This window comes from Mustelus asterias, chromosome 8, assembly GCF_964213995.1.
Source record: "Mustelus asterias chromosome 8, sMusAst1.hap1.1, whole genome shotgun sequence".
In the NCBI taxonomy this organism is placed as follows: domain Eukaryota; kingdom Metazoa; phylum Chordata; class Chondrichthyes; order Carcharhiniformes; family Triakidae; genus Mustelus; species Mustelus asterias.
In genome coordinates, this window is record NC_135808.1 from 99,074,093 (window position 1) to 99,099,612 (window position 25,520).

A 25,520-nucleotide genomic window follows, 5' to 3' on the forward strand; every position below is an offset into this window, starting at 1 on the left:
TAAATTCTCCCTCAGTGTACCCAAACAGGCACTGGAGTGTGGTGCCTAGAGGATTTTCACAGTAACTTCATGTAAGCCTACTTGTGACACCAATAAATAAACTTTCAAAAAAAACCTCACCCCAGGAGGCATCACACAACTAGACTGCCAATTATTGCTTTCTCATTACAGGATACCCAGTCTAAGATGGCCTGCTCTCTACTTGGTGCCTCAACATATTGGTCCAAAAAAGCAGCCCAAACTAATTGGGGAAAGGTTGGGGCACATATATAAGAATCAGTTTCCACCGATGGTTGGGAGAACTGTGGGGGAAGGAAAAGTAGTGCAGTTATGTTATACTGGGTTTTGTGAATAAAGACAGACTGGCTCCAGCTTCTCCCTTCGCCAGATCCATGTTCAGTGTCTTAACATGAGAAAGGTCAACAGTAAAAATTAATCAGCTAATATGCATCATGAATTATGTTACATATATATTATTTTACCTTCATAATGACTAACGCTTACCTCGTCCGAAGCAGGGACAGGACACTGCCTTTACCTTCATGTCCAATTAGCCACGATATATAGTGCAGCGGTTTAATCCTGACAATAGATTTTTTAAAATATTAATCAACATTTTTCACATCAGCACCAAAACAAACTAAACTTTATTCAAAGTTAACCAAGGTTGGGATTTAATTAATACTTCAATGAGAAGCCATTTTAAGATGCACAATCAAAAAATTACGATCTCATTCCGTGGTTGACACAGAAACCTAACAGTGCAGAAGGAGGCCAGTCAGCCCATCCAGTCTGCACTGACAACAATCCCATCTAGGCCCTATCCCCATAACACCACATATTTACCCTGATATTCCCTCTAACTTACGCATCCGGAACACTAAAGGGCAATTTAGCACAGCCAATACACCTAACCTGCACAACTTTGGACTGTGGGAGGAAACCAGAGCACCCAGAGGAAATCCATGCAGACACAGGGAGAACATGCAAACTCCACACAGACCATGACCCAAGCTGGGAATCAAACCCAGGTCCCTGAAGCTGTGAGGCAGCAGTGCCACTGCACTAACCACTGTGCCACCGTGCTGCACTGATCTGATCCTGATTTTTGCCTTTTAATGCACACTTGAGACGAAACCAGTTTTGGACTGTATAAGCTTTCTAAAGGGTATGGGTGTAATGCCAACCAGTATCAAACCATTTCTGAATGCTGTCACTTGCCCCAATGGATTTCCTGAGAAGTTTAGAGACTTGCTGTGTATTTCTTTAATGTCATAAAAGAAACTCTGCTCTTACATGGAAGCAGAGATCTGGAGCATAAATCCAAGAACATATGTACAATGTTCAGTTAACATTTAGGGTGATCTGTAGCATGGCACAACTAACAAATTTAATTTGTGTATATTGTTTGTGTACACAGGTCACTGAAAGTGGCAATGCAGGTGGAGAAGGTAGTCAAGGAGGCATATGGCATGCTCGTCTTCATTGGCCGGGCATTGAGTTTAAAAATTGGCAAGTCATGTTGCAGCTTTATAGAACCTTAGTTTGGCCGCACTTGGAATATTGTGTTCAATTCTGGTCGCCACACTACCAGAAGGATGTAAAGGCTTTGGAGAGGGTACAGAAAAGATTTACCAGGATGTTGCCTGGTATGGAGGGCATTAGCTATGAGGAGAGGTTGGAGAAACTTGTTTTTTTCTCACTGGAATGACGGAGGTTGAGGGGCGACCTGATAGAAATCTACAAGATTATGAGAGGAATGTTCAGAGTGGATAGTCAGAAGCTTTTTCCCAGGGTGGAAGAGTCAATTACTAGGGGGCACAGGTTTAAGGTGCGAGGGGCAAGGTTTAAAGGAGATGTACGAGGCAGATTTTTTTTTTTTTTTACACAGAGTAGTGGGTGCCTAGAACTCGTTGCCAGGGGAGTAGTGGAAGCGGATACAGTAGTAACTTTTAAGGAGTGTCTTGACAAATACATGAATAGGATGGGAAGAGAGGGATATGGTCCCCGGAAGAGTAGGGGGTTTTAGTTCAGTCGGGCAACATGGTCGGTGCAGGCTTGAAGGGCCTGTTCCTGTGCTGTAATTTTCTTTGTTCTTTGTATTGTGAATTACACTATATAGATACTAGTCTGACATTTCTGTCCACAGTACAACAGAAGTCTAAGGATATTTTAAAAAGCTGAGAAAAACTATTAGGGTAAAAGGAAGCTTTAAGAATAATCATAAACAGTTTATACTGGTATATGTAAGCATCCAGTTTCATTTTAATGTAATGAAATAAGTCAAAGTGCTGCTGTCAAAACATATGCTGCCAAAATGCATAAATGCTGATTTTCAATATTTTTTGGTGGATTAATACTTGCATAGTCAAATCAAGGAGATAATCATATGACTTATTCACTAATTGTTAAGAATTGAGGAAAATTAAGATTAAACAATGAAATTGGGATAAAATAAAAAGGATTGATAACTGCAGCTATCTGACGAGGTGTTTTGATATGCAAATTAGCACACCAGTGAGAAAAGCAAGTGTTTACCTATGTGACTAAGGAAAACAATGATGACTTCAATGTGGAGAGATAAGGGAATTGACACTTACATGCTAAAAATTGGGTCTATCGGGTGGGTAACATCAAAGGGAAAGAATGATATAACCATAGCATGATAACTGGAGAAAGGGACACAGCTGGTTAAGTGCATTGACCCGAACAGGTGACTGAGTGTGGCGACTAGGGGAATTTCACAGTAAGTCCATTGCAGTGTTAATGTAAGCTTTACTTGTGACAAATAAATGAACTTTTCAGTAAGTAGAAGCACCCACCATCACAGCCATAACCAGCTGCAGAAACCAGTCTCACATGAAAACAAGTTATTGCTAAAAGGCTGTTATTTAAAATCCAAAACTCGAACAGAGAAGACTATTCCTTTATGGAAACTCAAGACAGCTGTCCAAAACATGGACAAATAGCCAGTGCGCTGTAACTCACAGAATTTGCTTGTATAATACTGGATGTTGTTTGGGAAAAAGTGGTGTCTCAAGAGTTCAGGAAATGTAGATAGTTGGGAACAAGGGGTGCCTTCACGAGATACTGTGTATCGCCATCAGTATAGTTAGGTGTATTGCTGTAGTGCATTGCAGTCCTTCTTGTCATGTGCTTTTTTTAAAGTTAATAAATATTCTTCATTAATTGATCATAAAATGACTGCCTGTTCCTTCCTGGTTTGCAGATCTTTTCTCACAGTATACCAAATTGAAAATATACACCACTAAGAGCCAGTGCTCCAAGTTACCCTTCTGGGTTTTGGGATATCGTAATACATAGGAACAGAGGTAGGCCATTCAGCCCATCAAGTCTGCTCCGCCATTCAATGAGATCATGACCAATCTGATATAATCTTCAACTCCACTTTCCTGCCTTATTCCCATAACCTTTTGACTCCCTTATTAAAAATCTGCCAACATCAGCCTTGAACATACTTAAAGTACCAGCCTCCACAGTTCACTACAGGAAAGAATTCCACAGATTCACAACGCTCAGAAGAAATTCCTCCTCATCTTTGTTTAAATGGGCAACTCCATATTCAGAGATTATGACCTCTGGTCCTAGACTTGCCCACATTATCTATCATGTCAAGCCTGCTGAGAATCCTGTATGTCTCAATAAGGTCACCTCTCATTCTTCTAAACTGCAACCTACTTAACCTCTCTTCAAAGGAAAATCCCAGCAATACCAGGGATCAACCTAATGAACCCGACTAGAGAGGGGGCTATACTGGACCTAGTACTGGGGAATGAGCCCGGTCAGGTCTTCAAAGTTTCAGTAGGGGAACATGTGGCAAATAGTGACCACAATTCTGTTAGCTTTAGGATAGCGATGGAAAAGGATGAGTGGTGTCCCAAGGGTAAGGTGTTGAATTGGGGGAAGGCTAACTTTAGTGGGATTAGGCAGAAATTGTCCGCTGTTGATTGGGAGAGGCTGTTTGAGGGCAAATCCACATCTGGCTGTGGGAGTCTTTTAAGGAACAGTTGTTAGGGCTGCAGGACAGGCATGTGCCTGTAAAAAAGGATAGGAAGGGTAGGATTAGAGAACAGTGGATAACCAGGGAAATTGAGGGATTGGTCAAAAAGAAAAGAGGCGTACGTTAGGTCCAGGCAGCTAAAAACGGAGGGAGCTCTGGAGCAATACAAAGAAAGTAGGAAAGAACTCAAACGAGGAATTAGAAGGGCAAAAAGGGGTCATGAAATGTCCTTGGCAGACAGGATTAAGGAGAACCCCAAGGCATTATATTCATACGTTAGGAACAAAAGGGTTGTCAGGGGAAAAAAAAAATCGGACCTCTCAGGGACAAAAGTGGGGAATTATGCTTAGAGCCCAAAGAAGTAGGGGAGATCCTAAATGAATACTTTGCGTCGGTATTCACAAAGGAGAGGGATGTGTTGACTGGGAATGTCTCGGAGGGGAGTGTTGACCCGTTAGAGAAAATCTCCATTACAAGGGAGGAAGTGTTAGGTTTTTTAGAGAATATAAAGACTGACAAATCCCCAGGGCCTGATGGAATCTATCCAAGGCTGCTCAGGGAGACGAGAGATGAAATCGCTGGGCCTCTGACACAAATTTTTGTCTCGTCGTTGGACACAGGTGAGGCCCCAGAGGATTGGAGGATAGCTAATGTGGTCCCGTTATTTAAGAAGGGTAGGAAGGATAACCCGGGTAATTATAGGCCGGTGAGCTTGACGTCCGTGGTAGGGAAGTTGTTGGAGAGGATTCTTAGAGATAGGATGTATGCGCATTCAGAAAGGAATAAACTCATTAACGATAGTCAGCATGGTTTTGTGAGAGGGAGGTCATGCCTCACTAACCTGGTGGAGTTTTTTGAAGAAGTGACTAGAATGGTTGACGAGGGAAGGCCGTGGATGTCGTCTATATGGACTTTAGTAAAGCGTTTGACAAAGTCCCTCATGGTAGGTTGGTGCAAAAGGTTGGGTTTCATGGGATAAAGGGGGAGGTGGCTAGATGGGTGGAGAACTGGCTTGGGTCACAGAAGACAGAGGGTGGTAGTGGAAGGGTCTTTTTCCGGCTGGAGGCCTATGACTAGTGGTGTTCTGCAAGGCTCTGTATTGGGACCTCTGCTGTTTGTGAGTTATATAAACGATCTGGAAGAAGGTGTAACTGGGGTGATCAGTAAGTTTGCGGACGACACGAAATTGGCTGGACTTGCAGATAGTGAGGAACATTGTCAGAGGCTACAGATGGATATAGATAGGCTGGAAATTTGGGCAAAGAAATGGCAGATGGAGTTCAATCCAGATAAATGCGAAGTGCTGCATTTTGGTAGAGCTAATGTAGGGAGGAGCTATATGATAAATGGCAGAATCATAAAGGGTGTAGATACGCAGAGGGACCTGGGTGTGCAAGTCCACAGATCCTTGAAGGTGGCAGCACAGGAGGAGAAGGTGGTGAAGAAGGCATATGGCATGCTTGCCTTTATAGGACGGGGCATAGAGTATAAAAGTTGGGGTCTGATGTTGTAGATGTATAGAACGTTGGTTCGGCCGCATTTGGAATACTGCGTCCAGTTCTGGTCGCCACACTACCAGAAGGACGTGGAGGCTTTAGACAAAGTGCAGAGGAGGTTTACCAGGATGTTGCCTGGTGTGGAGGGGCTTAGTTATGAGGAGAGATTGGGTCAACTGGGGTTGTTCTCACTGGAAAGACGGAGGATGAGGGGAGACTTAATAGAGGTGTATAAAATTATGAAAGGCATAGATAGGGTGAACGGTGGGAAGCTTTTTCCCATGTCGGTGGTGACGTTCACGAGGGGTCATAGGTTCAAGGTGAGGGGGGGCGGGGTTTAACACAGATATCAGAAGGACATATTTTACATAGAGGGTGGTGGGGGCCTGGAATGTGCTGCCAGGCAAGGTGGTGGAGGCGGGCACACTGGGAAGGTTTAAGACTTATCTCGATAGCCACATGAACAGAGTGGGAATGGAGGGATACAAAAGAATGGTCTAGTTTGGACCAGGGAGCGGCACGGGCTTGGAGGGCCTAAGGGCCTGTTCCTGTGCTGTATTGTTCTTTGTTCTTTGAACCTTCTCCAGACTGTCCCAAGGGCAGTGCATCTTTCCTTAGACCCTCACGTTTAACATCAGCAGGGTTCTTAAAACCCTGAGAAAAAGAGTCCCTGAATCAGGCAAGTGGACTGGAGAAATTACATTTGTTGCATGTCTTTTGTTTTGTTAAGAATTTATGTGTTCACCTTGTGGATCTTAAAACTGCACAGATGTATGATGATGGGGACTTGCTGAGTCAAGAATATGTAGATATTAAAGGGCTACTGCTCAGAACAAAATGGGATCGTTGCCATGCTCATATATATTTATAGCCCTTTAAAAAAAATGTAAAACTCAGCATTTTTCCTTTTTGCAAAACAAAAGTGTTAGAAAGCAGAATTATTGACAGACAAGAATGGAAGGTCTAATTTGGCAATATATAAACACAAACCAGTCAGAAAATAGCAGTATTGTGCCTGAGCCCCCATTTGATGGCTGGCAATAAACATTTTACTTTGTGGGAGAAATCACAAAACTTCTAACTTAGAAGCCAATTATTGGACAACTTTAATATAAAATACAGGTGCAAGCTAAAATTAAACAAACCTATGAAGAAAGAAAATAAGATACATGTAAAACAAATAGAAACACTTCAAATGGTGGAAATTGGAAATAAAAGTAGAACAAGCAAGAAATACACAGCAGGTCAGTTAGCAACAGTAAAGAGAAAAGAGAAGTTATGACATTTCAGATTGATAAATTCATCAGAAGCGTGAAAGTAAATCCTTGAAAAATGTTCCCATTTGTTTATATTTAAATGCTTTTCAAAATCCAAGTATCCTGCTCATACACAGTAACAAATGTCATACCTGTAATGCTGCTTCTGGGGTGGAAGTGACCAAGTTATATTCAGAGAGTGAACTTTCTTCACAGGAACAACTGTTAGATAAAATGGTTTGTCAATTTATGCTTTAAGGATAAAAGTTTAAACACGTCTATTACAGTCATATCAAATTTGTTGTGCATAGATTTATTATTCTGTAGTTGTTTTTTGGAATTGACAACTATTTCATGGCATGAATTTTAAACACTAAAACGTTTGATTATGAAGGAACATTAAATTAATTTCAGATGCAGTGAAAGCCTGTCAGAGATGGGATAGATATTCCAAAAGAAGGCATCCAGACTGGACTTCTTTTTCCCCCAAAACATGACCAAATATCATTTTCGGACCTCTGTTACTTTGCCCAAGAACGAGTATATAGAAGATCCCCAACGGGGACTTGAATGATAACTGTTTCTTTTCCTTTCATTTAGTCCAGTCTTGCAATTGAGAAGCAATTAAACTCTCAGGTGTTGGTAAAACAAATTGTGCAATTGTGAATACTGAAATTTACAAAAATCATACACAACCTGAGAAACTCAATTAATGTCAAATCGCATTTTCACACTGAGCTAGTAAGGCATTTCAGGACAACATTGTATTATTGGAAATTAATTTACACATACCTCTATAAAGTTTATTAAAAGCAGATGTATCAAAGGGATCCCTGGCATCAGAGAAGTCTGGTTTCGGTAGACCACTTCATTTATGAGACATTAGGAGAAAACAAATATTTATTTTGTAAGTTTTTTTTTAGAAATCTTTTTAAGGTTCACATCTTGCTGTTTGAGAAGAACAATCTTAAGCCAATAGTCCCTTTGCTCTACCAACATGGAGCTAGTGATTACATTAACCTGATTGTGCTCAAAAAATTCAACATCATCCAATATAAAGCAAGCGCCCGATAGGTCCCAATCCACAACTGATGCACAGTGGCCACAATGTGCATATTGTAGCATCTCGCCAAACCAAGGCCAAGAACAGCAAAGGCATGGGAAGGCCACCACCTACAAGTTCCCTCCAGGTCATAAATCATCTTGATTTTGGAATATATTGCCGTCCCTTCATTATCACCAAGTTAAAATTCCAAAAACCGCTCTACAACAGCACTGTGGGTACATCGACACCACATGGAATCAGTGATCAAAGTTCACCTTTTGCTTCTCAAACACAACTGAGGGTGGATATCAAATGCCTCACTATCCACATTCAAATCCCAAGAACAATTTTTTTATAAAGCTGTTTATGCAAAAGACAATTTGATCGAATCATAGAATTCTACTGTGCAGAAAGAGGCCATTCAGCCCATCGAGTCTGCACCAACCACAATCCCACCCAGGCCCTATCCCCATATCCCTACATATTTACCCACTAATCCCTCTAACCTATGCATCCTGGGACACTAAGGGGCAATTTAGAATGGCCAATCAATCTAGCCCGCACATCTTTGGACTGTGGGAGGAAGCCGGAGCACCCGGAGGAAACCCACACAGACACGGGGAGAATATGCAAACTCCACACAGACAGTGACCCAAGCTGGGATTCGAACCCAGGTCCCTGGAGCTGTGAAGCAGCAGTGCTAACCATTGTGTTACCATGCCGCCCCATGGTCGAATTTCATTTGACTTACATTCTTTAAAACAACATACATATGTTCTTGATCTTCCTTTAATGACTAAGCAAATTTACTCCTGTGGAGAGCTGAATTATGCAGACCACAGAAATTTCACATTCAGTCCCCTGTACGAAGTTTGCTAATCTCAGCCACGATGGCAGTAGAGTTAGTACCAGTGACCACAGCACCGCTGTATAGAGGAGGAAAGGTTGGGATGGGGTGAAGTAGGAGGGAAAATAGCCAGTGTCCCGGTCTTGATCACTACCCAGTTATCCTCACTGAGAATCTGGGTGTGGAGGTATTAGCTCAGGGGAGGTTTAAGATCACCAAGAAAGCCCTCAGAATCAAATGGCTTGTTAAAGGTCATTGCAAAGACTCATACATGAACGTTAGTCATCTGACTAAAGTATTAAAAGATGACTACTGCCCAAGGAAAAGTCAACACACCTCAGGAAGAGCAGGAAAAAAAGATATTGTGAAAAAAGACAGATGTTCTTAAAATATAAAATCAAATATTTAATTTTGCATGAGATTTTATAATAATACACAGAACAGGTCTTACTTGTTTGGTATTGAGGAGAATATTTCCTTCACCCAATCTTCCAAAGTGTCCAAGGTTTCTACAATCATTCAGAAGGAATTAGCAATAGATCAATTACATCAGTTTCATTAATTCACAAAATTTTAGCAATAGTTTTAAAGTGATCTACAGAAATCATGGGGGTGGTTGGTTAGCTCAGTTGACTGAAACGCTAGAATGGTGTAGAATGCTGCCAACAATGTGGTTCAATCATAGTTCATAGAGGCCTGCCTCCTCACCCTACCCCATGTTTAATGTGGAGTGGTGCCCTTTAAGCTATATATAACCAACTGTCTCAAATGGAGAGAGATGCCTATGGTTGGGCCTTTGTGACTACCGCTAATTACCAACATACAGAAATCATAGATGTGCCCTTGAATATCTTGAATGAATACTAATATATTGCCTTCTGATACATTTGATTGAATCCACTTTTTTTTTAATAGTTTTAAACTTCATGAATTCTGTACATTTTAATTTAGCTATAACCCTTCTACTTACTTTAATGTAGCACAACTGTATTCAATCCTGACAAAATAGTTAAGTATCTCTACTACAAGTATTTCCAATTGTTATTGAATAAATTATAAAACTAAGTATAAAATTTACAGTTAACTATACCCAAATTAATCATCGTAGTTTCTTCCCCAATAGTTGCTTGCTTATAGGCTTTGCAAGTAAAGACAAGGTCAAGTGTAGCCTTCGGGTGAGGTGGGATTAGAGGCTTGAGAGGTAATTGAGTCAGGGCAGACAGGTTTAATTCACATCTTACAGCTAGCAACACATTCTGCCCTTGTGTCTGTATCTCAACCATAAATGATGTTGAAACCCATCCAACAAATATTCAATATAATTTCTGATTATCTATATCTGCGCACATTTCCTATCAATTTTTCCCCAGTTCCCATTATAAATACATGTCCACATTTATGAAGGAAACTGCCTTTATAAACCTATCACATTGATTACACTGTATCTGTAGTGGAGGCTCTACAATGCCATCTAACACTAGTATAATTACAGAGTAACAAGTTTATATAAGCAGTCTGCATTACAAATTACATTAATAATTTGAACAGCTTTGAAAATTATATAGTATAACTAGCCAAACAACAATGAAATGTAAAACTGTTTAAAATGAGCAATCAATATTCACCTTTGGACTGGACAGCCAGAGTCATGTAATGAGCAGAGTAATGTCGTTTACAAAACTCTTTAAGTCTTTTGTAAGTGTCGATGTTCTGCTCTTTTGGTTTATGTTTCAAAGTCTGAGCGTTTCCTGTTGATATTACAAATAAATATGAATCTACACAATAAAAAGACAAACAAAGCATTTAAAGATAGGCCAGAAAGGCAAAAGAAAAACAGATCTCACCCCAAAAGAATTTTCCCATTGGATGACCAGGCCGAGCAAGGCTTCCAAATAACAATTCTTTCCTGCTAGAGTCAGATGGTGATGCAAGATGAAACTCTGCCCAAAAGAAAAGTGCAAAGCGTTTGTTAAATATTATTAGTTTTGGTCCTCTTCATTCCAATCTTTCATTGCACGTAGATATTGCTGGTGAACCCAGAATTTATTGCCTTCGAGAAGGTAGTGGTGAGCCATCTTCTTGAACTGCTGCAGTCTATGTGGTGGTGTCTGTATATCCAGAATGTTTTTACAAAGGGAATTCCAGGATTTTAACCCAGCAACTTGGTCAGTCAGTTCCAAGTCAGGATGGTGTATGGCTTGCAGGGGAATTTGCAAGTGGTGGTGGTCACGTGCATTTGCACCCTTGTTCTTCTAGGTATTAAAGGTCATGTATTTGGACAATGCTGTCAAAGCAGTCTTGGCGAGTTGCTGCAGTGCAACTTGTAAATGGTACACACTGCTACAACTGTGCATCAGTGGTAGAGGGAACGAATGTTTAAAATTGTGCCAACAAATAGGCTTCTTCGTCCTATATGGTGTTGAGCTTCACTCACCAGACTAGTGAATGAGTATTCCATCACATTCCTGACTTGTGCCTTGTAGATGGTAGTCAGGCTTTGGGAAAATTAGTTACCTCCCACAGAATTCACTGTATTTTTATGACTATTTCAGTTCAGTTTCTGGTCAATGGTAACCCTCATTGATTCAGCATAGACAATGCCATTGAATGTTATGGGGAGATGATTAGATTCTCTCTTGTTAGAAGTGATGGTCATTCCCTGGTTAGCACTGTTTGGCATTTATCAGCCCAAACGTTGCCTTGGTGTCAAGGGCAGTCACTTTCAGCTCACCTCAAAAACTTCAGTTCTTTTGTCTATGCTTGGATCAAAGTTGTCAGGAGGTGAGTCACCCTATAAGAACCCAAACTGTGTGGCCAAAAGTGAAGACTGGAGTAAGTGTCGCTTGATAGAACATTTTCAATTGCTTTGCTGATGAATAACAGCAGACTGATGTGACAATAATTGGCTGGGTTGGATTTGTCCTGCTTTCTGTGGGACTTGCCTGGGTGATTTTCCACATTGCCCAGTAGATGCCAGTATTGTAGCTTGGCTAGGGACACAGCTATTTCTGAGCACAGGTCTTCAGTACTATTGCTTTTGAGTACAATTCAGTGAGGATCAGTATTACTATTTCTCATCTACATAAATGATCCAGACCAAAACCATTGTAAGTCATATTTAGTGAAAATGTAGCACAGGCAGATAATGCAAAATATGTAAAACAATTTGGATCAGTTGTTACTAAATTTGCTGTGTCAGTGCCCAATATGTTTTTTGTGATGGTGCCAGGGCCCTTAGATTTTGCCATATCCAGTGTTTTCAGCCATTCCTTGATATCTCAGGGTGAATCAAATTGGCTGAAGTAAGGCATATGTGATGCTGGGGAGGTGGTCCAGATGGATGATCCTTCAGCAGGAAGTGCTGAGTGCTAGTTACAAATGCTTCAGCATTGTCTTTTGCACTGATGTGCTGGGCTCCCCTATCATTGGGGTTGAGATATCTGTGGAACTTCCTCCTCCAATTTTATTGTTTTAACTGTCCACCACCATTCATGACTAGATAGCTCTAGGTAGCAAACTGCAGAGCTTAGATCTGATCCGTTGGTTGTGAAATTGCTGAGCTCTCTACCATATGCAGAGCATACCCGTGTTGTAGCTTCACCAGGTTGACACCTGATTTTTTAGGTATTCCTGCTCCTGACATGACCTCCTGCACCCTTCAATGAACTTGTAACAAAGACTGCTAGAAATTATAATAAATTAAATGTGATGCCCACAAGTTCAAATAGATGCAACAGTAAATTATGGCTAATGGTCACTTTTAACTCTGAATTGATATAAAGCACTAGTAGAAAAAAAGATGCTGAAATTGCACTTTACCACTATCCACTGCTTCTACTTCCCGGTCAATGGTGTCTTGAATCATTAAGGGGCCAATGAAAAACTGTGCCCATCTGGAAGAAATGCACAGTAAGACTTTTTTCTGAGTACGAAATATCTCCACTCTCAGCACAACACCAAAGTTCAGTTTTTAAAAGTTATTGATACCATTATTTTCCCCATTGAAAAAAGAGATTGTTTACAAAAAAAGGCATAATGTCAAAAAAGGGAAGTGGCAGAAAGCAAGCCTTTGAGTACAGTTCAGTGAGGAGCAGTATCACTATTTCTGATCTACATTATTGATCAAGACCAAAACAAATTGCAAGTCGGTCATATTTACTGAAAGCATAGCACAGGCAGGAGGAGATGATGCAAAATAATTTGGATTGGTCGTTCCTAAATTTGCTGCGTCACTGCTCAACGTTTCTTTCCATGTACTGCACAAGATAATAGAATTGGGAGAAAGACATCTTGTGGCCATCTGGTGGTTAAAGCCTGCAACTACTTCATGATATTTCACTAGAAAACTAAATGAGAAATAGAAACCATAGAAACCATAGAAACCCTACAGTGCAGAAGGAGGCCATTCGGCCCATTGAGTCTGCACCGACCACAATCCCACCCAGGCCCTACCCCCACATATTTACCCACTAATCCCTCTAACCTACGCATCCCAGGACTCTAAGGGGCAATTTTTAACCTGGCCAATCAACCTAACCCGCACATCTTTGGACTGTGGGAGGAAACCGGAGCACCCGGAGAAAACCCACGCAGACACGAGGAGAATGTGCAAACTCCACACAGACAGTGACCCGATGTTGACAGAGCAATTAAAGAAGGTTGGAAAAGCAGAAAATAAAAGTGAGGAATCCAAAAATCTGGACTTCACGTCAAAACCAAGTGACAGACTGATATCATACACACCACCATACACAAAGATGAAGGAAAAAAATACTTCCACAAGTAGTAGTTATTTCAGTCTTTCATGGCAGGCCTATAGTTTCTTCGATTAATTAATGCCTTGGTTGGAGTGGAGGTCTCAAAACAGAGGATCCTTAGTAAGTTGCAAGGCTCAGGTGAACTTGAAAATGGAACAAGCTGGGGGAGAATTCTTCTCCCACTTTCAAGGGGTGGGATTTTCTGGCCCCACCCCGCAGCATGTTTCTCGGTTGATCGGTGGTAGGATCTTCTGGTCCTGCGGCTGTCAATGGGATTTCCCATTGAATCCACCCCCTGCCACTGTGAAACATGCAGTGGGGGTGCACCATCGGCAGACCAGAAGATTCCACCCATAAGTTGTTTTACGTAGGTTTTGTGGTAGTCCTGTAGCTGGTTTAATAGCTTTTCAGATGATATCTGGTGTTGCTGATCAGAATAGCTTCTGCTGCTATTTTTAAAAAGAACAGGTAACAAACATGGCTGTCTTGTCCATGTAACCAAGTCCAAAGTCCTTTTCCAAATCAGGAGGTGTGTTAGATCAATAAACACCCTGAGCTTCAGACAGCAAAGCTGTGTGTGTTTGGAATGAGGAGCCATCACAATACAATGAAAGATTAATGGGATACATTTCATATTCATTTACCCCCGAATGGAACATAGCAGTTGTCTGCCAACCCCAATGTTTGTTTAAGAAAGGACCAAAACCTACAATGAGATCTGTGAATCTCAAGTGGCTGCAAGATTCGTCACTCAGGTATTGACTGCAGACTCTATTGTCCAACAATTCAAATGCCAAAGTCGTCCCATGGTATGCACCTTAAGCTTGTGTATATTTATTTAAAATATAGCTTAAAAATTTGTAATACCTTCCATACCTGTATTAGACATGAAACTGCACTTCTTTTATTGTCACTACCACTCAAGCCTGCTGTAACTGTTCCTGGTTTTGTGGTAATGCACGTATAACTTAAAAACTAGTCAGAGCTTGCAAGGCACATGCTCCTTCTTAATTTGTCCACACAATTTGCAGCAGGATCCCAAATAGGTGCAAGGCCATCATTGGGTATTTAAATTGATCAGAGAACAATTTCAGGCAGCTGCCAGGATAAGTCTAAAAACAGAGAAGGTCAACATGGCAGCGGTGACACACATTAGGTGCTGGACCCAAATAGTGACTTTCATTGCGCCTGCTTCACACCTTAAAAATGGGTGTTAATTCCAGTTTCTACCCCAGTATATTCAAATAACTTTTGCTTACAGAAAGTAAGCCAAATTGCTTACTTCTGCTCCTATTTTGTATGTTTGCATGAGACATATCAAATGCCAGAACGTTGGATCAGGCCCAAATGTAAATTGACATCCAAATAGATGAAACTGGATTGAATAGGCAATTAAATTTGACACTGCTGGATATGTTACACACAAGCCAAAAAAACACCAAAAATACGCAACGAGTGGAATTAAATTACCACAGGAAGATTTAAAAAGGAACCAGGGAATTCTAGCTGACATGAAGCTTTGAATAAACAAAGAATATGAAATAAAAAACTAAGCGGAGTACAAATCTACACAAGGTAAGACTAGTCTGACCATATTCGTGTTACTATGTTCACTTTTGATTACTGCACCACATAGAACCCTTGTAATCCAAGACATAGCAGCAGCATGCTCTCTGGAGTTAAATAGTAAACATAATCCATAATAATAGCATTGTGCATCAAAAGACTAAGGGTTACTGGTTATGCTTACCTATCAAGGGCCTCTCTGAAATATTTTCTCTGGATGTCAAACTGGAATACCGTGTGCTCACAATCAGTTGACGCATTATCACTACCACCATGCTTTTTTAGGAAGGCATCAAATCCGTTCTCATCAGGATATTTTTCACTGCCCATAAACACCACTAATAAGAATCAAATGCATACAGGAAATAAACTGCTGAAATGATAAAACTAAATTTATAAAAACAAATACTTTATTCAGTAAAAATCAATTTCACCCATGCTCCTGTTTCATACACTGTGATGATCAAGATATATGTTCCAACAATTAGATCTGAAAAGTTGCTTCCAATTTCTGTATTTTACACTAGCTTCCACTAATAGGTGTTTTCATAATAATAAAATTTCCAAAGGTGCTTTATGGAGCAGAAAATAACAATAGCGATGGAAGGCAATCGAGATCAAAGATTTATATTCTGAGGAAGCACCAAAGACTCAGAATAGCATCCCTCAGCTGACAGTGAAGTGGTGAAGGTACAGTTGAAAAGGAGGCCGGAGTCAGGGAGCAGAGGGAGTTTGTTAGGAAAGGATGTGGTCATTGAAAAAAGCAAGCGAGCAAATTGAATGCAGCTTTGCAGCAAATTGAATGTACATCAGAAAAAATGTGTTATGCTTGTATTGGCAGATGGTTAGCAGAATTCATGTTGGCGCTTTAAACCTGAGCAAGCAGTCAAAACCTTCAAGAGAAGATAGGGGAGACTTGGTTGAGAACTCAAATTAAAAACTACATTTATAGCATGAAAGTCTACATTGGTAAATCTACATTCAACCAAATATTTTAAAATCACATTTACCTCAATTTCCCAAACATACCAGTAAGATCCCTGTAGGTTAAAAGGAATAACTTGTGCAAAACAAATCCGAGATCAACTTGCCAAGACAAACAATAGACAAAAAACATTAGGTTACATTGAACTCAACTAGCTCATATTAAATAGTATCCTAACCAATTACTACATCTTTGTTAGCATTAGCATAATAATACTATGAGTATATTTAAGGGTTTAGTGCCAAACATATTAAAAGATGAACTGTGAAAAGATTTAACTCACTGTGTTCCAAAAAATGTGCCAGTCCTGGAAGATCATCAGGATCGCTAAAACTTCCAATCCCAACACAAAGAGCAGCTGCTGACTACAAACAATTAATGTAATTAGCTGTAAGCATAAATCAATTAATTTTCTACTTTCTTTCACACCAGAAAAAATACAGATAACTTGCTTGTCGGCATCTGTCAATGATGCTCTGAAACTAGATCAAAGAATAGAGGGCTATGGGGAAATGGCACAGAAAAGGAGTCGAGTCCAGCATAGATCAGCCATGATCGTATTGAATGGCGGGGCAGGTTTGAAAGGCCTAGTGGTCTACTCCTATTTCTATATCTTGTGTATTCTGTCCAATTCTCTGACCTGCCACAGCTAAATTATAGGCTTTTCCTTTGTTTAATATTGCAGGATAGTGTGAAATGCATTCACAATATTCCCTCCTCTATGCTTCGAAGCTTAACTGCAGCAGTGTGGACACTACCAAGAAAAAGATCAATAAACCAACATTCTACCTTCTCTCCCTTTCATTGCATAGATGCCCCAGATTTTACAGAATCATAGAAATTTACAGCACAGGAGGAGGCCATTCAGCCAATCACATCTTCTACCTGAAAGTAATACTTAACTACGTTAAAACAATAAGAAATCGGTCCTGCAATTCTTTCAGTTTAGAACAGTTGCAAATATTGGTAGTAAAATATCTCCCACCATTGTTTAAATGTGGTGCCCCATTTCCAAAGTGTTCCATTTTGTGGAGTATCTGGAGAAGAATAAATCCTGTACCACAGCATATATATGTATTTATATACAAAGGGCCGGTTCCTAAAATGTTAAAAGATGCTCACGCACACAGTTGGTCTTACATGCATTCTCGCATGCGCGCACGCACACACACACATTGTCACTTGCATTCATTTTGAAAAATTAAAACCCATATATCAACTATCTCACAAGTCACTTCTTTTAAGACCCTAGGATGAAATCCATCAGGATCCGGGGACTTAGCAAATTCTTAGAACCATAGGTTCTAAGTAGCCCAGGTGATTATAATTATCTTGAGTTCCTGGGCATTTCTGGGATGTTGCACCATCCGGTGAAGACCAAAGCAAAATATCTGTTCATTTCATCTGTCATCTCTTATTTTTCCATTTTTAATTCCTCAAATTCACTTTCCATAGGACCAATGCTCACTTTTATAATTTTTCTTTTAAAATATCTATAGAAATTCATATCATCTTTCTTTATATTTCTAGCTAGCTTTCTGTGTACTTTAATGTTTCCCATCTTATTAATCTTTTAGGTCATTCTTTGATATTTTTTACATCATAGCTACAAGATAAAGTGTCAGTCTTAAAACTGAGGTGCATAGAAATTTCTTCTTGCAGAGGCTGGTGAATCTTGAGTTCTCTGCCCCAAAAGGTGGTGGAGGCTGGATCATTAAAAGTATTTAAAGTGGAGGTAGATAAAATATTTGACAGACTGAGGAATAGAGGGCAATGGAGAAATGGCACAGAGAAGGATTTGAGGCCGGCATAGATTAGCCATGATTGTATTGAATGGCGGGGCAGGCTTGAAGAGCCTGGTTGCCTACTCATGCTTCTATATCTTGTGTTCATGTGTATTCTATCCGATTCTCTGACCTGCAACTCATCTTGGCAACATTACAAGTTCTTTGATACTATCTTTATCTTTCTTAAACACAGTGGGACCTTCCCTTGCAATATTTGTTTCTTGTTGGAATGTATATATTCTGTGCATTCTGAAATGTCCCCTTAAATGTCTGCCATTGCATCTATATTAACCTATCCCTTAACTTAAATTGCCAATTTACTTTTGCTTGCTCTGCTTTCATGCCCTTTTAATTGTCCTTACTTAAGTTTAAAATATCATCTTAGACTCACTCTTCTCTCCGACAAATGAATTGTAAAATTCACTCACATTACGATCACTGCTACCGAGGGGCTCCTTCACTATGAGGTCATGAATTCTCATTGCACAATACCCATCCAGGGGGCATACATGCAAATGATAGAGTATTTATAATCAGAAATGCACAGGAGCAATTGGAGAAGCAAGGTATCCCAGAAGGCTGTTGGACGGGATGAGATTATACATGCAAGAAGAGATGAGGCCATGGAGGAATATGAAAATAAGAATGATAACATTGGGGCGTTGTTTAATTGGAAACCAATGCCAGGTCCATGAGCACGGGTAAGGCTGGGTCCATGATCACAAACATGATGGGTGAACAGAACTTAGAAGCAAGTTAGGACAAAAGCATCAGAGTTTACATGACCACAAGAGGATAGAACAGGGAAGCTGGCCAAAAGTGTGTTGTAATAGTAAACTTTAGGGGTAATAATATGGATGAAGGCAGGCTTCAGCAAATAAGCTAAAGCAAGGTGGATAGGTGCTAATAGGTGATCTTTGTGATGGCGCAATTAGGGTGGGAAGCTTACCTCAGGTTCAAAGATTATTCTAAGGTTGTGAACTGTCCAGTTCAGCCTCAGTTGCCAGGGTGAAGAATGGAGCCAGTGGCTAGGGGACTGACAACAGCTTTGGTCTTCTTAGTAATGAGGTTGGAGGAAATTTCTGCTAACCAATGCCAGACAAACAAATAATCTGACAGTTTAGAAACAGAGAAGAAATCGAAAGGTGGTGGCAAGGCAAAGCAGGGTATAATCAGCCAATAAATAGAAATGAATAGGACAAGGGGCTACACGTAGTTGAGAAATAAGAGGTGGGGGCAAGGAGAGATCCGAGGGACACAGCAGTAGCAGAGTAATAAGTGAATGATCTCTAAGCTACAAGTGGATAGAAAAGAGTGGAAGAACGTAGGTGTTTCTCATATGCCTGGACAAGAAGGGTGAGGCACTGGAGAAAGATGGCATGGTCAACTGTGACAAAGGCTGTGGAAAGATTAAGAAGGACATGGAGAAATAATTTGCCTTTGTCACAGTGACATAGGATGCCATTAGCAACTTTCATAAAAACATTTCAGTGGCATGGATGTAACTTGACTGGAGGGATTCAAACCTGGAGTCTGGGAATTATGGGCATAGATTGGGGAGGGGATAAGATTTTTAAGAGAGAGAGAGAGAAGAGGGAAAGGGTGGCTGGACATGGAGCAGTAGTTTGTAAAGTCAGCGGGATCAAGGGCTATGTTTCTGAGGAGTGGAGTGATGGTAGATTTGAAGGAATGGAGGTACAGGACCCAAGGAGAGAGAACAGTGACAATATAATCTAAGATGGGAGCAAGGAGCCTGCATAGCGTGCAAGAAATGATACTTTTCACTGTATCCCAATATATTCAATAGATCAAATCAATAAGAGAAGATAGATGATCAACAATTTAGTGGAAATAGTACCAATGAAGCAAGAGATGAGTCTGGTGCACAAAATGAGCTGAAAAGCGAGATAGGAGGCAAGAGACAGCCAATTCAATGGTCTCAATCCCAGTGACAAAGAAGTCTAGGGGTTCCTCACACCAGTTACAGGAGCTGAAGGTAGCGAAGAAGGAGAATGGAGTTTAAGAAACAGCTTGCAGCAGAGCAGCAAAGAAAGCTGGACTCTATCTTTGAGTTCCAGGTTGATTTTTGAATAGTCAATAGTTTTGACAGATTGATGGAAGGTGCTGTCAACAGTGCTTCTAAACAGCAGTTACTTATCAATAACCTGCTCAACAATAATGTTTGGGTTCTGTCAGGACCACTTGGTTCCAGGTCAGGGTTCAAAATACATGGAGGTATCAGTGGGCGAATTCCTCCTCGAAATGTCACAGGTAGCCCACTGACATGGCGGCACGGTGACAGTGGTTAGCACTGCTGCCTCACAGTGCCAGGGTTCAATTCCCAGCTTGGGTCACTGTGTAGAGTTTGCACATTCTGCCCATGTCTGTGTGGGTTTCCTCCAGGTGCTCCAGTTTCCTCCCACAGTCCATGGATGTGCAGGTTAAGTGGATTGGCCATGTTAAATTGCTCCTCAGTGTCAGGGGAACTAGGTAGGGTAAATGCAGGAGGTTATGGGGATAGGGCCTAGGTGGAATTGTAGTTGGTGTTGACTCAATGGGCTGAATGGCCTCCTTCTGCGCTGTAGGATTCTATGATTCTATGAAGAACAGCAAGAGTGAGGAGAGAAGAAACCTGCAAGTGGAGCACCAGGAGCAACAACATAGAAGAGACAGAGAATTGAAAACAAAAAAAAACCTGTTCCCAAATCAAAGAGACAGTAACGATTCTCTTAGAGCCTTAGAACTTGGGAGTCAATGGATAGTTCTGTCTCTCTCTGTCTCCTCCTCCTCCCCCCCCCAATTCTTTGAGTTGTGTGCTTTAATATTGAAGGGAGAAGTGGGAGAGCAACAATTCCTGGCAGCCTATGGGAAGGATGTACTGAGGCGACTCTTGTTCTCAATTGTTTATGAATAAAGTCCTCTATCTACCCTTCATCCTTCTCCTAGTTACAACAACACTTCTTCTCGAGTTCCCTGCCCAAAGGCAGGTCTAACCCACAGCGTCACAACCTCCACCATGGGTTGGGCAAGGGAGCAGGTTGCAAATCCAGCCTGGAAGGAACAGCGATCAAAGCCCAAGGTGTTAGCCCAATTTGTTTCACGTCGGCCGTCCAGCCAATTGAATCAACTAACCACAACCAAGAAGGTTTTTTTTGGGCTGTGTTAGCGAAAATGAATAGATTTAGTAAAAAAGGAGTTAGAGCTAACACCCCTTCATTAGAATAAAGAACACATGCGAGTCAAATGATTATACCCTGAGTGAACTATACACAGCCCAAGGAGATCAGCAAGAGCACCCTTGGTTGTTTATGTCAGAGCAGATAATCTCTAGTTTGGAGCAGATAATAGACCTGCTTCTGGCTGAAGGTTTAATAATAAACTTTTCAAAAATGTATTCATTCATGGGATGTGGACACGTTGGCTGGGCCAGCAAATTATTGCTCATCCCTGAAGGCATTTAAGAGTCAACCACATTTCTGTGGATCTGGAGGTCACATGCAGGCCAGACCAGGTATGAATGACAGACTTCCTTCCCTAAAGGACAATAGTGAACCAGATGAGTTTTTGCGACAATGGTTTCATCATTAAACTTTTAGCTCCAGATCTTTATTGAATTCAAACTTCACCATCTGCCATGGTAGGATTCAAACCTTGGTCTCCAGAGCATTACCCTGCGTCTCTGGATTACTAACTAATCCAGCGACAACACCACTAATCCATTGCCTTCCCTCAATCCAATGTAACCAAGATCAGGATTTTAAACAATGTTCTGTGTACTGACACACTGTGTTATGCAGTTAATCTGTGACTTGGTGGAGAGTGCTGTGCTAAAGGCGAGTGCTACTTTGGAAATTTCTCTGGGGCAGTGCCCTTCATGCTTGAATCATGAATAAACATTTGTAAACTGTCTCTGAGTCTCCTGTGGTTAGTTGTGGCTGGTTGGAAGAAGTCCACTACAACATCGTGAATGTGTTTTCTTTTTTAAAAAATGCTTCAACATGTAGAAAAAGTTGAGTGTTCAGTCAATCCAGAACAGCCCAACCTCCCAGGCCTTAAATTTGCTTTAATATCAACCACTGGAAGAGGATTCTGGGGGGCTGCGTGTAGAATTAAGGAAAACTGTTTAATTGTTGCATTCTTGGGCTGCAAGTTCAGCATCTAGTCTCTTGTTTCTTAAATATCCTGAATGGATTACTTTACACCTTCGAAGAGCCCCTGAAAACCAAAAGGGCTGAATTCTAAAAGCAAGATGACCAGTGACTGCCCTTGACAGCAAGGCCGTATTTGGCCAAGTGTGGCATCAAGGAGCCCTATTAAAATTCAAATTAGAAGGAATGGGATGCAAATCAGGGGAAAATTCCCCATTGGTTGCAGTTACAGTTCGCACAAAGGAAGGTAGTCATGCTTGATAGAGACCAATTTCTCAGCCCAGAACATTACAGCAGGAGATTTTCAGGGCATCATCAATTACCTTCCCTCCACCAAAGTCAGAAGCAAGGATGGCAGTGAATTTAAAGGAAAGAGGGCATGGTGAATTGAAATATTTATACATTTCTTAATTTCTCATTGTTACGATGTTTTGTGCTTTGAAATGGCATGGGCAATGTAAAATTTAAATATGTTTGTTTATTTTGGGTTCAATTCTTTTTATAATGGCATCTTAATCATCTCCACTACTTCTTGCAGCACATCAGATTATAGTGGTCATGGATGAGGATTTTCACAATCCAATGCCACTAGAAGTTAATTACAAGTGAAGATTCAACAACAACAAAGAACAACAAAGAACAATACAGCACAGGAACAGGCCCTTCGGCCCTCCAAGCCCGCGCCGCTCCCCGGTCCAGGATTGAATCCTGAATCCAGGATCCCCGCCCAATTTTCCAGCCTTTCTACATCCTAATATCCTATCCACCGAGCTGTCCCTCACAGCTACGATGCTTTGTTCATCACAACCTATTAACTCACCCCCACCCCCCCATTCCAGACCATGTGATCTCCAGGGAGAGGCGAAAACCCAGAGTGAAAACCCCAGGGCCAATATGGGGGAAAAAAAATCTGGGAAATTCCTCTCCGACCCCCTGAGGCGATCGAAACGAGTCCAGGAGATCACACTGGCCCTGATCAGAAAATGTTTCCCAACCCTATTCATTTCCACTTCTGCTTTACGAACACCATCTGAATTCCCTGCCCCTGAGACAGGTTCCCAACTATCCGCAGTCTCGCTCTGTACTGGCACCAGCAAGATGATCATAGAATGAAGCCTTGAAACGAGAAACAAAGAACAATTAGCCCGCGCCGCTCCCTGGTCCAAACTAGACCACTCTTTTGTATCCCTCCATTCCCAAAGGAATTCAATGGCTTGGTTCAGTGCAAAAGTAAAGTTTTACCTGTTTTTCTGAATTCCTTTTGCTGTCAGCACATGCCCCAGTCATACTTCCAAATTCATCGTCTTCCAAATCTTCCAGAGGTTCTTCTATTGATTCATCATCAGAAGAGTTCTCAGAGCTGTCATCATCACTTCCCTCTTCCTCAATTTGCATGGTCGAATCAGACGTTTCTGCTCGACCAGTGGTCAAGTCGGAGATTAAAAGCACACTTAAACCATTTTCCAGTTGGATATATCTGAAATATATTTTGAAAGCGTATCTTAAAATGGATTAATTTTCCATACAAAAATATATTTCATACCAAAAGAACTCTAAAAATGTTAGCATTCATTTGTTCGTAATCACATCTCATTTTATCATTGTTTGACATTTTATTTTAATTCATATGCTGAGATCTTATACTCATGAATTATGATAGTAACACTGCAGAGACTGAGACTAAAGTGTAACTTAAAGTAAGTGAATCAAATGTCACATCAGGTACAGTAAGAAAAAGAGAAAAAAAGACTGAAGGCGTGAGAAAACAGACAGAAAAAAATGCATTTGTAATAGCTAATTTTGAGCACCAGAGAAGTTGACTGAGACCGATTAACAGTCCTCACTGCTAATGGGGAACTTAAGACTTGAAACTAAAATAAAAGCAAAATACAGCGGATGCTGGAAATCCAAAATAACTGAAAGTGCTGGAAATATTCAGCAGGTCAGGCAGCATTCCTTCTGAAGTCATATTCAATCCAAAATGTTAACTCTGCCCCTTTCACCATATATGCTGCCAGACATGCCAAGTATTTCTAGCACTTGGATTTCATTTTAGACTTGAAACTATTTGATTTAGCTTTCTGGGGCAAGTTTACTTCATATGTAGCATGCAGGTATCCTTGGCAATTAAATGCATCAAGTGGCACTAAGTTTCAGAACCTGCTGGTGTTTTATTGGTTAAATACTAGGGACACAATGTTGTTTTTTCCCCAACAACATACTTTAGTCATAAAATCTTCTAAAAGCAAATTACAAAATACTTCAACTTGAAAAAGTGCCTTAAAATTTTGACAACCTGCTCAGGGAACCATATGACAAGATCTTCCATCTCCTTTACCCACAAGGCCTCTGGATATTACGTGCCGACCACTGCAAGATGGTCTTGTAATCAAAGGTGTTTTCTACATAAACTTTTCCACAAGGGATAGATGGTATGGCAAAGTCCAACTGCTTGGAGTGTTCCACGGCAATATTGAGGACAGGTAGAACCTCAACACAGAGACACTTGGGCCGGAACTCTACCATCTCACCCGCCACAGAATTGGAGCGGGCAAGGGTCCGACAACGGAAATTTCCATTGACTTCGGGCAGGAATTTCCAGTCTCGTTCGAGCGAGGCCATAAAACCCACCCTTTGTGTTTGCGTACCAAGGGGCTGTGCACAGCTTGAAGCAGCCGCAAACAAAAATAACCATCAGAATGAAAGAGATATGGGTTGCTTGCTCCCATGCCCTCCCCCCTCAGTCAACTACTCCCGCTTACACACCCCTGCCCCCTCAATCAAACGCTCCCACTCAGCCACCCTTCAGCTGACAATCAGCTTGAGCTTTGCCCAGTTTGTCACACCATTAAGATATTTGCAGGATCTTGTTGCTTTCCAGTGGTACATCCTGAGTCAAAAGAAATCGGACAAAAATTCTGTACTTTATGAAGAATTATAATTCTTCATAACCTATTATACTCAGTTGGCACTCTAGCAATATGGGTCACATTTACATACAAAGCTCTGTAAAGGTATGACTCACACTTCTGTGGGTCAATTTATTTGAACAATACAGATCACAGTCACAAGGAGGGGTATCACCACTGAAGGAATATTTATAGTAATTCAGTAACAGCACTAACAATTTGGATCTATTACATGATCAAAATACCAAAGATGCTGGAATTTGGAATATAGAAAATGGTAGCAATGCTCAGCAGGTCTGGCTACATCTGCAGAGAGAAACAAGAGTTAATGTGAACTCTGCAGATGCTGCCAGACCTGCATGGATCTATTGCATTCCTGTCAAAAACATGGCAACAAAACAGAACTGCCAGGCTCACTTGGAGTAAACATTCACAAAGATGTGGATCTATCACACTTGTATGTACTTTACACACTAAAGGGAAAATTATATTGTGTGAATTTATATACTCACCTGGATAATTGCACTGTAACAATATGGCTATGTTACTTCAGGAATCTAAAAGAATTACCTACAAGAACAGCATTTTTCCTTCACCAAATTAAGGATATTCGTGAGTTAATTGGGTTGTCAATCCTACAGCTTTAAAGGTCACTTTTACTGGTCCCAGTTTTCTAAAATTTTAAACCATGTTAAAATTCTTA

General features: G+C 40.8%; 1 protein-coding gene across 1 annotated transcript in view; it reads right to left on the reverse strand.

Moving 5' to 3' along the window:
- The window catches only part of LOC144497379 (nardilysin-like), an 85,657-nt gene that overhangs the window by 58,030 nt on the left and 2,107 nt on the right, over positions 1-25,520 (reverse strand). Inside the window, exons 2-11 of the mRNA XM_078218559.1 lie at positions 23,151-23,385; positions 16,257-16,338; positions 15,173-15,326; positions 12,485-12,558; positions 10,510-10,605; positions 10,291-10,413; positions 9,117-9,174; positions 7,566-7,639; positions 6,926-6,995; positions 505-582 (exon numbers count right to left, since the gene is read on the reverse strand). Of these exons, the coding sequence (XP_078074685.1) occupies positions 505-582; positions 6,926-6,995; positions 7,566-7,639; positions 9,117-9,174; positions 10,291-10,413; positions 10,510-10,605; positions 12,485-12,558; positions 15,173-15,326; positions 16,257-16,338; positions 23,151-23,385 (1,044 nt within the window). The remainder of the gene's footprint in view (positions 1-504; positions 583-6,925; positions 6,996-7,565; positions 7,640-9,116; positions 9,175-10,290; positions 10,414-10,509; positions 10,606-12,484; positions 12,559-15,172; positions 15,327-16,256; positions 16,339-23,150; positions 23,386-25,520) is intronic.